The following is a 14,592-nucleotide window of genomic DNA, read 5'->3' as shown; positions in this document are numbered from 1 at the left end:
ATGGACCGGGAGTGGTAAAGGACGGATGCTGGACTTGGACCGAGGGACTAGCACTACATGAAAACTTCAAATAGATAACACATCATTGGTAACAGGCCTATGTGGCCTGTTACAAAAAAATATTAAAGGTAACGGACATCATTAACGCCCATTACCAATGAGTCTGTATCAATTACCAATGAAACCTCCGGAGCCCAGCCCAGCCTCATTAGTAATGGGAGTTAAACGCACCACACCAGGTCCGTTACAGGTCCGTTACTGGATGTATTCCCAGACCCGATTTTTTTGTTGAATCCAGTTAAAACTCTCTCGCGTCTGCCGACCGCCCCCTCCCTCTCTCGCTCCCTCTCGCTCCTCTCCGCCGCCGTTCCCCTCGCCCTCCTCCGCTCCGGCCACCTCCTTCCCTCCTCCGGCGAGGGAAAGGGGTGGGGCCCGCCGCCACCGCGCCCCTCGCCTCCCTCCTCTCTGCGTCCTCCACTCCGGCCGCATCTTGCCCTCCTCCCCTCCCCTCTCCGCCGGGCACCGGGAGGAGCCTCACCACGTCACCGCCTGGAAGGGACCTCCTTGCGGTCCCCTTCCCCTCCATCGCCGCCATCCCCCGCCAACGGCCCTCTTCTCCCCGTCCCCTCTCTCATCCCGCGGTGTCCAATCCTAGATCCCGCCGGTGACCTCTCCCTCCCTCCACACCGGTTAGTCTCCGCTCGTGTCTCTGCCGCCTCCGGCGCCTCCTACACCGAGGTACTTGCCTGTCTTGTTGCGTCCTCCTGTGGCGAGTTCACGAATCTATGTGAGTTCCTGCTCCTTGGCAGTTGCACGGCTTGTAGTACCATACAAATTCCTCACCCATTCACCTGAGCGGCTGAGCCACATGCTATAGCAAATGATTCTAGAGGCCAGCGTGTTATAGAAACAATGCATACACAGTTGCATAAATGTTACCCGTCATTGGCACTAGGATATCACCCTTTTCTTCCCACTGTAATAAGGAATGCTTGGCTGCTTCCTGCTACTTTGTGTTCCCAGTTGCATATGAAGTTACTGTGGCAGAACTTGCTTATCTCAAACTGTAGGAGATTAGATACTCCTTACTGTCACTGCATAGTATTTCCTTTGGGTTTTGTCACTCCTGCTATCATGCTTGCAGTATTAGAAAATAATATGAACAATGATTCATGTGTACAACAATGATTACTTTCAATATGTTGTCTGTGATATTTATTCATTATTAGTTACAGTGCTGAAGGTATCTGTAAAAGAAGATATCGGAAATGAGTTTTCTGTGATTGTTTGTTTGTATGGACCAAATACAGACTTGGTGATTGATCAGAAAAGGGAATTGCAGGTGAGAAATTGAATGGAACGAGATTGTGTGTGTTACAGTCATATTGTATCTACCTGCATCCTATAAATATTCCACCATGATTCTAGCATTAGGTTTTCGCCGATAAACCGGTAATTGTGCTTTGGATGTTTCCAATATATGGTATTTTAGGAATGTGCATTGTATGACATTTATGTGCTACTTATCTTGCTGAGATTTTTGGCACATTCCTTATTGTGCTGATGTCTTATAACATGGTGTAAATGCAGATTCAATCACCATCTGGTTGTTTCACTTCAATCGGAGGGTCAGCCTTGGGCCCTCAATTTGTCGCTGAGGCCCTTGCACCTGATAACCCTCCATTGAAGGTATGACCCTAAGTCAAAATCCAAGCAATGCACTTTAATTGCACTTTGTCTATTCTGCGGGTTTAAGATGCTGGTCAGTTGTAAGATTTACCTCTTATTATGCTTATTTCTCCTTACTCTTCTTCATAGCTATATGAGCCTATTCCATCAGCAGATAAGAGATGCTGCCTGTAGGTTTGTTTGATGAAAAAAACTAATCCTTTATACGATGCATATATTCTTGCAAGATTGTTTTTGAGATTTGCAAGCATTCTTTTGTGGCACAAATGTAGTAAGTGTCAAGACTTTGCTGATAATAAACCTCTGTGCAGTACGAGTTTGGGCTGAGGTCCTGCTTCATGACAACTTTGAGCTTATTATTGCAAGAGTCTGCCTTGGGTAAATTTCAGATGCTTTTGCTGTTTCATTATTCAGAAATTTCTACTTATTATTGACCATTTCTACCTTTCTATTCCCCTTTTTACATGGCTGTCGTCCAATTTACGTGCAGCTATATCACCCTTTCTACTCTACGCCCTTGTATCTCAGGTGAACACACATTCACATTGCCTGAGCTAGTGTTAGCTTTATTTGTCACATGCATTTATCCCTTGGAAGACTAACTGGTCGGAGAGGACCTGTTTTCCAGATGGGGTCACAAATGAAGAAACGATTTTTGACGAGCAGACAGCCAAGGCCCTGAAGAAGAAGCCAACAAGGAGTCATCGGATGACCCTTCCGAGGCCCAAAGCGCAGACACACCAGCAGGAGGGATGGAGGCGAGCGTGTAGCAGGTACCGTCAATGCAAACTACACAACCAGACTTGCCTTTGATCTGCCCGGACAGTGCGAAGAGGCCAAGGTAATCGGTGATGGTGACAAAGATTATGGCTTTTTAGAGTGAACTCCTTTACGGATGAATCCATCATTTTGACCTCACCGTCGCATAGCATCTTCATGTCCTCTATGAGTGGCTTCAAGAACACATTTGTAACGTCCCGCCTCTCCGAGATCGGGCCCGCTTACATCTGGCAGCTTTCTAGGATATAGACTACCCTCATAGACCAACACAAGTCTTTTCTGCACACTTTGTTCTCACTTGTGCGCACCCGGAAATAACTTTCCGGTCGGTCACTCATCCCTAAATTGCTCCAGGCCAAGCACGCTTAACCTCAGAGTTCTTTTGAGATCGGATTCCGGAAAAGAAGTTGCAACTTGTTAGTATGAGTATCCTATTAATCCTATTAAGCACTGGGCCGGGGTGTCACATACTCACCCCCTTGAGTGACCGACATCCTCGTCGGTCAATTCCAAGCCAGTAACGTCCTCTCTTGGCCACGTCCCATACGTCTAGTGCCAACAGCCCATGTACCACGTCTGTGCGTCCATTGGCAATGGTCTCTGTGCCATGTTCGTGCATCTAGTGCCAACGGCGCATCCTAAATGTTCGCGCACTGACCCGCCACGCGCCCGTCCACATGCCGGTGGCATCTGCGTCCCCACGCGTCCGTGCTCATGTCTGCGCACTGACGCCCGTACATGCTCGTGAAATCGCGAGATTCGGCTCTGATACCATTCTGTAACGTCCCGCCTCCTCGAGGCCGGGCCCACTTACATCTGGCAGTTTTCTAGAACATAGACTGTGTTCACACACCAATACAAGTATTTTCTGCACACTTTGTCCTCACTCGTGCGCACCCGTGAATAACTTTCCAGTCGGTCACCCATCTCTAAATTGCTCCAGACCAAGCACGCTTAACCTCAGAGTTCTTTTGAGACCGGCTTCCGAAAAAGAAGTTGCAACTTGTTGGTATAAGTATCCTATTAAGCCCTGTGCTGGGGTGTCACAATATTTATATCATTGCATGGCTGCTTCAGGCCAGAAATAAGCATGGTTAGTAAAAGATATACCTACACTTTAGGCATAGATAGGGAGGTAGGTTGTAGATGGTCAGGATGACCAGTAAGTGTTGTGGGAGTTGCTGAGGTCACCGAATGGATTCATCCCATCGGTACTTAGTGCGAACTTGATGTTCCTCACCTCGTCACTAAACTCCTTTGCGAACTTGGCAGTGAAACTATTCCATTGCTTGCCATCGGAGGGGTGTCGTAGTTTGCCATTGCCCTTGATGTGTTCTGCCGATGCATGCCACGACATCAGATTGGCATCCTTTGGGTTCCCGAATAGCGTACGCAAGTGATTGATCACAGCGAGATACCACACTGACAGGGCAGGACTTTTTCTCTGCACGTAGCCCTCTTCTTCCTCATCCTCAGGAACTGGGATCCTACTTAGCCGTCTTCTTCTGCCTACTCTTGGGTCCCTCGTCATCCATGTTGGCATGATAACTGGCATTCCTCTTGTACCGACTCGCGCCACAGTGCGGATAGCTCTGCAAGTTCTCATACTTTCCCCGATACAGGATACAGTGGTTAGTCCAAGCATGGAACTTTTTAAGCTTCATCGACACTGGCCGGATCATCTTCTTTGCTTGATAGGTGTTGGCAGGCACTTGTTACCATCATAATATGTGCCAGCAAGCATACATAATAGGTCGTTGAAGCTAGTGTCGGACGACCCATGTTGAGACTTCAGCATCAGCAATTGGAGGTTAAAACGCAATGTCGTTCATTGCTTCGAACAATCCTTATAAAGTGGATCAATTGCCGCCTGCTTCATGTTCTTAAAATTCTTGAGCCACTTCAGATACCCAAATAGAACATCATCTTGGTCCATACAGTTAGCAAGATTCTCAAAAATCTCTACATCTTCAGACCCCAACAAATCACCCTACTCATCACCATCCCCATCACCATCATTGCCTACCATGTCTTGGAGAAGTTCATCAATGTTGACGTAATCACGATTCGCACTGTTGCCACCCGTTGTTGTTGATGATGGTGAGGGTGGTTGTCCTGTTCGATTCACCGCGAGGGCATCGAATAGTTTCGTTCGGATGCACTAGTGACACTCGAATCTACTTCATCGTGAAACTTCCAGATGGTGTAATTCTCGACAAAACCATAGCGTACCAACTGAGATCTCACCACGCTATCTTCGTGGAGACGATTGTTCTGGCATCTATTACACGGATAAATGATGCGCTCCTGACCAAGACTCAGATGATGCTTTTTCGTAGCGAGAACAAATTTCCATAGCAAGATCAATGTCTTCCTGAAGAAGGCTTCCTATGGAAATCAATCCACCGGCAACTTCTTACATCATGCATATATTAGTAACCGTTCTTGGAAAGTGATTTCCACGTGCAATTGATTGAATAAGCAACGCCAATGGAAGTCTCTTTCCAGCAAAAAGAAATTATATATTCATCAATCGTCACAGATTACCAGAGTTGAAGTAGCAGTAATATACACAAAAAGAACTTTGGGTGACAAGCAGGCGGGTCCGGGCAATGCGCCAAAGTTTAAGCGAGAAGGCAGCATATTGACGCAAGGCAACAACTGTTGAATATGTGTTGAATATATGAATGAGTTTGATACGAGACTTGTATTGTGTTTAGTATAAGTTAGAGTTCATTTCAAACCCCGTAATCCGGATATTTCCATAACTATGAGAGGAGTGTTGCTTTTCAAACCGTGACGATATTAGAGAAAGGCTTGTAGGGCCAAAGGGCCTGTAGCCTAGTGGTTAAAAGAGCCTCGGTAGTACCTGAGGTCCTGAGTTCGACTCTCCATGGGAGCGAATATTCTTGGGTTTAACAGCATTGTGCATTTAGTGGTAGGCGACGTTCCCATCGATAGCGAGCACCTGTCGTGACTTCGTCAATCTCGAGAATTTGCCGGCTCAGTTTTCGAAGATGATCATAGAGGTAGGGTTTGTGTACGTATATTCATAGGGTGAGTATGCGTGCGTTGTGAGTGTCAGATTTGTACTGTGTGATCTAAAAAAAGAAAGGCTCAGGGGGAGCCGGCACGATGCCAGTGCCAACAATCAAAAGCAGACGGTGTGGCAATAAATTTTCATCACAGATTGTTGAAAAACCAGCATAAAGCAATATTTGTGACGATTTCGCATAATGTTCGTCACAAATTGAGCCTTAGACATTTTAGTCATAATCTTCACGGATACAATCTGTTACATTTCTAATTCATCATAAAATAGACTCAATGCATGTCTTAGCCCAACCCAAATCTAAATTCTGTGACGAAAATAAACATCATAGACAATCACCATGGTGTTGATATTCATCATGGATTAAATAGCCACGTCAGCAACAAATGACATGGCTGATTATGTAGTAGTTGTCAACGAACGCGCCTGAATACGTTGGCGGGCTAATGACATGTGGCGGATGACGTGGATGCTGACCTCATTTGGGCCTATTTATGAAATAGGCCAATAAGCTGATGCAATTTTTTTCAACCCACTATTAATATCAATCATATCAACTCAAATTCTAGCCCATCAAAGTTGGATCATTTTACAGCCCATTTATCATAATACCTAGTTAAAGCCCATAATACACAGAATTCAGCAAACTCAATCCCATAATATACATAAATTCAGCAAATTCAAGCCCATAATACACAGTTTTCCGGTCATAATACATATATAGTTTTCCACAGCAGATACAATATAGATCACATATATTCTTCCATATAGCATCAAAACAGATGCACCATGGCACATAGGACAACTACAGCACCACAAACAACGGAAAGTACCAGCAACAGCAAAAGGATAAGCCACTCCACATACATGTTTTGGAATGATGACCCAACACCATACCAGAAACAACAAAAAACCGTGCAGCAGCAAAACTTTGCTACCTGCAAAAAGTTTGCTCCATCAAAATTCATACCATCATGTAACTTATCCTATTGAACATTGACCCAGCAGACGCTTTAGTTCCGATCCGCCTCCAACTCAGCATGCTTCATCTTCATCTCCTCTTGGTCCACTATCCTTGTATGTTACATTTGCTGCAGTTTATCTTTTGACATGTCATCCATTGTGATCAAGGCTCGGCAAATAAATTCAGAATAATCTAAATATGTCACAATATAATCAGAAGAGCAAAGATTACTAAATTAAAGGGTAACATAATTAATGTAACAAGTAGAAAGGCAAAATAGTGAAAGCAAGATTTATAATGACTACCAAAGATAAAAGTTTGAAGCACACAAACATACTAATCCTAGAGCTGAAGTTGAAAAGATGCTGAAGCATAGAAGCTGATGGTTCATATCAGTCAAGAATGATTGAAACGATGAGCTCAATAAAATCACAGCTGCCCAGCCACATGTAAAAAAAGAAATGATTATCCACATTTATAATCCACTCAGGAAACTAGTATTTGAGTGCATCTTTGATAATATCTATCGATTTTCGAATTCTGATACTTTTAGATGGGGTTAAGAGTCGCCCATATCTGAATACAGATCTATTAGATGGTATAGAGGGAATCTAATAGCTGTAGAACATAGTATGTCCTAAAAGCATTGAAGGAATCTATGCTCGTAGTCTAAGAGGGAAAGAGGGTGAATTAGACAAACTTAAAATTTTAAACTATATCTCAAGCTAATTATGCACAAAATGTAAACTAAATAACGCTATCCAGATATGTATCTATGGTTCAACTAGTGTGAAACCCTCATCCCAAAACAAGTTTTGCAATCTATAGACAATTCTAGCAAGATGCTACAATAATATTTTAAAGGCACACAAGTTGCAAGAAGAGTTGCGAAAATGTAAAGAAGGGGATGAGGTGAAGCAAACCCTTGATGTGAGGATTTATCCCCTAGTATCAGTAGCCACTAAAGCACACCTAGTCCATGTTGTTGAAGCACTCACTAAGAGTATTGCTTCCCGACCACTAAGTCTCTTCCAGGATAACCTTCACTTGCCACAAAGGTGTACCACCTTAATTTTTGAATTAGGAACCTAAATGAAAAATTGGGCTTTGTTTGGGAAAGCACTCGGGACATTCACCTTCGGCTTCAGAGAGGTCGTCTGCATTTTATTAGAATGCCTTTTTTCATTGAAATCTTCATGATCGCCGCCTGAGAGATATGGAATCTTAGAAATGCAAAGATTTTTGAAGGGCACGCTGTCAACTTCCAACTTTGGACTGTGCGGTTCAAAGACCAAATCCTCCTACAAATGCATAGGGTTAGAGAGGATCTTAAACCTCTTATTGTACAATGGCTTAACACAATCTTGTAACTCTGCCTCCCCCCTCTCTTCTTCTTTTTGTGTAAGTAGTCTCTACCCTTGTAAATACCCGTCTATTTGTTTAATATATATGCTGTGGGGAACTCCCCCACAGTCTCGCTTCAAAAAATTGTAAGCACGATAATGTTTTATTTAAGTTATCATGGTTTTAGAACATTTACTATGAGGTTTAAATAAATTACTTGGACATAAAAATAAATATTGTAAGGCAACATAGGTTTTGAGCATCCATGCTGCATTGGATTGTTTATTGCTTGAGTTAAGTTGATTTTAAATTCTTTCAATTTAAATTCAAATGAATGTGGCTTTTCTTTTATTTCAAAAACTTTTCTTTTTCCCTCTCCCCTTTCCCTTCTTCTTGCCCGACCCATCTCTCTTTCTCCTTCCTTTGCCTTTCACGCATCCCAACCCGCCAGCCGAGCACCCTAACCCGACCTGCTCCGTCCCCCTCTCCATCTCTTCTCTCTCTATAGCCGACAAGTGGGCCCCGCCTATTGGATCCACCTCCCATGCGCTAGGCAGCTCAGCCATGGCACGCACCCCCATGCCCTCTCTTGGCCCGCACGTCAAGGCCCACATGCCACCACCGATCACCCACTTCTGGTGTCTATCTCGCCTTCCCAAACCCCTATATGCATTCGTCGTTACTCCCTCTCCCCTAGGTCAACCCGCGCCCACGTCCAGCAAGTCTCCACTGCTCGCCGCCATGCGCCACCGCCCGCCATCGCTAGCGTCATTATCGAGCTACCGTCGCCGTCCTATCTAGATCGGATGGCCCAGACCCAATCTAAACCTAGCCGCTAGATCCAGATCCAAGGGCCCAGATTAGATCTAATTTGTGTTAATAGACCATATCGGTGAAACCTTGGATGATTTGCGGAAGAGCCCCTCGGCTTCATAGAAATCAACCCGCAGTTCATCATAGTTCAAAATTATTTACAAATCAATCCTTTCTCTTCTATTTTAGTCTTTATGCTTTTGTAAAATCCAACCCACAGTCCAGGAGCCCTTGTTTTGCTCACTAGCCCCTGAGTTTTAGGTTTAATTTTGTTTTAGCCCTCAATTTATTCATCCGGAGCCCTATTTATTTCAAATGTTTAATAAATAAGCCCTTGGAACCTTGCTTTAGCCATAACTTTATCATTTTAACTTTGTTTTCATCGATTATTGCGCTCACGCTATTTTACTTGCTTGAATGTATCAACTTATGTGATGCGATAGACGGTGCACCATTCGAGGATCTGCAAGAGAAAGTCTTTGAAGACACTGAGCAGCAGCAACACTTTGAAGATGGCAAGTGGTCCTTGATCATATACTTGTTGTTGAAAGGTCCTTGTTTAGTTTTGGTAATTGAGTGTTTAGTTTTGGTAATTGAGTGACAACATTATGTGGACTAATAATGTGGTATATGGAGATACACAGGTGATTAGTCCACAGGTGATGATGAGAAGGAGCTCATTGCATATGAGACATGAGATGGAGTCATGTGACCAAGGTGGAGAAGATCAAGGCAAAGCTTTGCATCGATGGACCGGTTGTAAGTGTGAAGGGCAAGTTGGAGGCTTTGAAGCGACAAACCGCATGTGGTGGGGTAGCTTGAACAAAGACTTGGCACCGATGGACCAAGGCAATGGTGAAGAGCAAGTTAAGTTGAGATCGATGAACCAATAAGGCCACATGATGATATGAAGTGGATCATATCATTCCAGGAAGATCAAGCCAAGTATTGACTCATGATGATGATAAAAAAAGCTTGATGTAGTTGGTGCTTGTGTAGCATCAACATTTGAGAAGATGAAATGGAATGTGCAAGGCAAAGGTATGACTTGTAGGGCATTTCATTTCACCGATCAAAGGTTGTGTAGAGAAGTGCATGACCGGATTTAGGATAGATGGCTGAACTATCAAGAGGGGTAAACTTGTTTGCATATCGGTCATCTAGTGCCGCTTGAGCGATCTACCTTTGCGATGTGTTAGGATTGAGTGGCACCGTGAAAGCAGTGAAAATCCTTTGAAAAATGTTTGTGAAAATGCTAACAGACATGCACATTGTGGTGTACACTTGGTGGTGTTGGCACATTTACAAAGGAGAAGGTGCTGATGTTGATGTTGATCAACTTGAGCAAGAAAGAAAAGCCTTTCGGTGTTCTCCGAACACTAGGATGACTCTTGGAGTGGAATACTGCTTTGATCCATTATGCTTTCGATTAAGTATTCATGTGGGTTGTGTAGTCCTCTGAGTAAGCTTTCCAAAATGTCCAAGATCATCGAAATCGGAGTTCGATGTGTGAAGTACTATTGCTTAGGTTTGAGTGACCTTGCATTAGAATTGGTTAGGTGAGCTCTAGCTAGCCCGACACTCCTTTTGCTTTGTGTAGAATCTTTTGGAGGTGACTTAGAGTTATAGTTAGAGGGGTGAAGTCTTGGCTAAGAGAATAGTTTAAATTCCACACAAGCTTCGGTTAGCCGGCGCGATTAGTTTTAGAAAGGACTATCCACCCTCCCCCTCCCCCCCTCTAGTCCACCATCTCGACCCAATAGCTATCCTATTGGTCATTAAATACACACTTTACTTTATATGCATGCATATGTCATGAATATGATGGATCCCAAATTAAGGATGTGCCTAGTTTGTTTATCCTTCCTTGATTAAACATGGGTTATTTAACTTTGTGTTGTAGCTATGCTAGTCGCTCATATACTAGACTATCATTAGATAACTTGGAAACAATGCTAAACTTGGTTTACTTCATGTTCTGGTGTAGCTTTTGTTGTTAATCAAGATCATTGCATTAATTGTAACATGGAGAACCACCAGGAAAATAGTACAACCATGGCTCTGATCTTTGCTAATTAATTAGAAACCTTGGCTTATGATGATCTTACCGAAAGGGCAAGATGGGTTGCATCATGGGGGTATAGCTCAGTCGTCTTGAGGCTTTGATTTTGTGGTCCTTAGCTAAGGCACTTCCTCATTAGGGAGAGTTATTACTGCTTTGACTATAAACATTAGCGAATTGTCATAAGTTAGGGGATCTTTGTAAAGGTCTCGTAATATGCCACTCACCTGGGAAGTGTTTAGGGGCCTTGCAAACCCAGGCACCAAGGGAAACACGAATTATGGTAAAAGTGTACAACCTCTGCAGAGTGGAAAACTAATATATCAGTCGTGCTCATGGTTACGTGCGGCTTGAACCCTCACATGATAAGTGAACTAGAAGATGATCTAAATTGATGTTCTTATTTATGGTTTTTGTTATTTACTTCATGTACTTATTGTGGGTTAATAGTATAAACTTGTAATTAGATAATGCTTGCTAATTTTGATTTGATCAACTAAAAGTGCTTATGACAATCAAACCAAGTCAGCTATTCCTTGATTTGGCCTTGCATGTCATATAATTTACTCCATTTACTGAGTATCAATCGTAAGCATTCTCACGCTTGCTTTATTAAAACCGAATGCTGCTCAGAACAAGATAACTATCCGAAGTTTCGTGAAGACTTCAAGAATTTCTAGGCATATATCTCCCAGTCATCTTCCAGTGAAGAGGAATATTCCACTGCTAGTCTATAAATGTTTATTTATTTGTTTAAATATGATACTTTTGGTCATGTAATAAAGTACTTAATACTCTCTCTCGTTATGGCATTGTAATGGTATTCACTTTCGACGTCTATCATATGTATGGAACTTGATCCTGGCACATATATGAGATACATTCGGTTTCTTTCTTAATTAAACTGGGTGTGACAAAAGGTTCACCAAGTTCCCCGCTCACCTTGATGTCGCTTTCCATTAAGGAGCTTCTCCATTAAGAAAGCGGGTTGCCATGTCCCCTGCACATACAAAAAGCCGTCAATGTCGCCCACACCAAAACGGTGGGCTGAAGACTTGCTGGCGAGTCTCCAAGAAACCAAGTGGCTAGCTCTCCAAGATACAAGCTTGAGGTTCACCCAAGAACCACACACAAGGCACAACATGTTGCTCTATCTTATTTTCTCTAGAGCTAACTTTGCACTAACGCTCTCAAAGATGTGCTCAGGCCAATGGATGTGATCAAATTGTACTCTTATGGCTTGGAGGTGTTCTTCAAGGTGTATGTGACTTCTCCCTACACCAACCACCCCAGATGACCCAAGGTGAGGTGCCAATATAGGCTAGGGGCAACACATAGCTGTTACTAGTCCTTTTGCCAAAAAGAAGAATGTATCGGTCGAACCGGTCGCCTCCGTCGGTTTAACCGGTTGCAATAGGCCTGCAGCTAGCCGTTGAACTCCAACAGCCCACTTCAGCTGATGTCATTTGCATCGACGCCTTGTACATACACGCGTCAATTTAACCGGTGTCAAATTCTTTTTCCATCAAGCTCTTTTGTTGCTTGACATGCTCTCTGATCAATACTAGCACCATTGCACCGATGTCTCTTGTTTACACCGTCGGTTTAACTGGTGTCACTGGCTTTCTACACTTTATTATCATAGTTGTGATTCTTCAATGTACCGACCCATTATATTTTGATACCGTCAGTTCAACCGGTCTACTATTTTTTGCTTCCACTTGTCCAATGGGATTTTGAGACCTTGACTATGATTTTGACTACGTCCATGGGACTTAGAAAATCCTACAAATATGAGCTCACAAACATAACATTGTTAGTCCCACAGATTTTATTGTCACACAATCACCAAAATCACAATTATGGTCTAGGGGGGGCATGTTCCTTACAAGCATGATATTATAATTGCTTGTTCAATTAATCCTCCATCTTTCAGGAACGCAATTGATTGCACTAAAGTGAGTGTGTATGTGTTTTGCTGACAATTGATGTCTTCGACATTTACCTCCCCCTCTCTTCTTGTGACAAGGACATGCCAACTACCAAGACACGTTTCAGCATTTGGTTGATGTTTCTACAAGGATTACGAATTTCAAATTTTTCGCATTTGCAGAACTATATACAATAAAAAAAACATATATATACTTGTTTGGATCGATTTTAATATGCATGACGTTGACCAACTGTTGACGGTCACTAACGACCTATTTTGACCGTCAACTCCTGCACAAAATTGAACCATAATGTCGCATAAATGCTAGGATAGACTTATTTACTAATAAATTCCACAGATGATGTTCTAGAATGTGTGCGGGCAATTTTTAGCTAATTTTGCAGCATAATGGTGTGGCATGATCCAAGACATGACATTCCAGCGAATCAGGATGCGACACATGTCAGAACATGGATTAGAGGGCCCACCAGAGCAATAAACCAACATATCAGAAGCTCATCCTCGGGCCAATGACAAGTGGGCCCAGATCTCAACCCAACTGAAGAAGGCCAAGGTCGGTTGGGTCCACTGGGTGGCCGGCCGACCAGCCCGTGGGCCCCACCGACCTAAACCTACCACGTGGAGTTAGCTCATTGGATGCTTAAGTCGGTTCTTGGAGGATTACCTGCAGATGGAGCTCCCCTTGGCCATGCCTCCCTCCTATAAATACAAAGGGGGGTGAAGGAATGAGACACACACCGCACCAACACAACTCACCTCTCTTCTCTTTGGAGCTTGGAGGCCTTCATCCTAGATGCTTTAGGCAGACTAGGAGGTGTAGAAAGGTTAGCAGGAGAGTGAGGAGGAGTCGGGGGAAGTGCCGGGCTTGTCGGCACTCTTCTCCGCTTGTACCTCGACGGATGCTTATTCGATTGTAAGTGTTCAAGTCTTTCTTATTTAGAATTAGAGTTTTGTTGCAAGTTATTATTTTTGCCTTATATAAGTTGAGTGTATGCTTAGAGTAGCATTCGATCCTAGCTTAAGACCCTGGATAGAGAAGGGTAGTCTTGGCCGGAGCTAGGATTAGTAGGCAATAGCGTAGACGTGGTGTCTAGGCTAGATTATACCACTCAGTGTTCTGGTAGTCCCACGGTCTATAGATGTAGCCGGCAGGTAGTGATAGCCCTGTTCGAGCCCTAGTAATCCTTCACGTTCGGATATTGGATAGAGCATTATTATTGGAGCTATCGGCTTGTTTAATCCGGTTGAAACCAGTAGCTCGAAGTATAACGGCGAAGTATCTCTTCCTTTAAACATAGATTCTAAATCTTAGGAAGTCCTCTCTGTTCTACCCCTTCTGCACCAATGTGTGCCCTTGGATGAGCCTGAACCCGTAGATAGTGTACTCACGTTCCTCAGTGAATACGATACCTTGGAATACTTTTGGGTGAAAGCTATAACGGTATCCGTGCGCTTGCGGATTTTATTCGTGACATTACAAAGTACCAACACCAACTGTTCCTGAAAGAATCAAAGCACAGTAGAATATAGAAACGCAGAAGTCTAGTCGTCCTGACATGGCTTAATCCAAAGACTAAAATACACTTATGAAAGTGACCTATAATATGGTTATGTTGTTCTTCAGTGCACGAAAACCTATCATGATTACGGATACGAACAAGATTTCTTGTATGTCCATACGACTAGTAAGAACAAACAAAGCCACATATAATGTTTGTTTCTGACCTTCAATAATGCAAGAGAAATGAGATGCAGAAGTTCTGCATGCAGGCTTGCTAACTGTTATTAAGTGGATGTGTGAATCTATTTCTGTACTACGTTACCGTAGTTTACGCGAAGGAAAAAACAGAAAAGTAAAGAATTGTTTGCTCACTAACGTCTTCTCCAAGATAATGTCTTGTGATATTCATGTTATCATATGATAATGTATTCAT

The 14,592-nt window shown here is 43.2% G+C and overlaps 1 protein-coding gene across 1 annotated transcript; it reads left to right on the top strand.

Annotated features, from left to right (window-relative positions):
- Nucleotides 1-5,673, top strand: LOC120647989. The gene is made up of 7 exons (XM_039924780.1): nucleotides 1-14; nucleotides 240-787; nucleotides 1,230-1,342; nucleotides 1,591-1,689; nucleotides 2,001-2,067; nucleotides 2,180-2,217; nucleotides 2,318-5,673. The coding sequence occupies exons 1-7, from the start codon at nucleotides 1-3 to the stop codon at nucleotides 2,369-2,371; spliced, it is 933 nt and encodes a 310-aa protein (XP_039780714.1). The 3' UTR covers nucleotides 2,372-5,673.
- The last annotated feature ends 8,919 nt before the right edge of the window (nucleotides 5,674-14,592 follow it).

This window comes from Panicum virgatum, chromosome 9K (assembly GCF_016808335.1).
Source record: "Panicum virgatum strain AP13 chromosome 9K, P.virgatum_v5, whole genome shotgun sequence".
In the NCBI taxonomy this organism is placed as follows: domain Eukaryota; kingdom Viridiplantae; phylum Streptophyta; class Magnoliopsida; order Poales; family Poaceae; genus Panicum; species Panicum virgatum.
The sequence above is the reverse complement of the archived record's forward strand: the minus strand, read 5'-3'. Positions and strand labels throughout refer to the sequence as shown.

Excerpts from the sequence above, each read along its gene's own strand:
- LOC120647989 (XM_039924780.1), top strand. Across the intron at positions 2,068-2,179 it reads ATTGCAAGAGTCTGCCTTGG|CTATATCACCCTTTCTACTC; the intron begins GTAAATTTCAGA and ends ATTTACGTGCAG. Across the intron at positions 2,218-2,317 it reads TCTACGCCCTTGTATCTCAG|ATGGGGTCACAAATGAAGAA; the intron begins GTGAACACACAT and ends CCTGTTTTCCAG.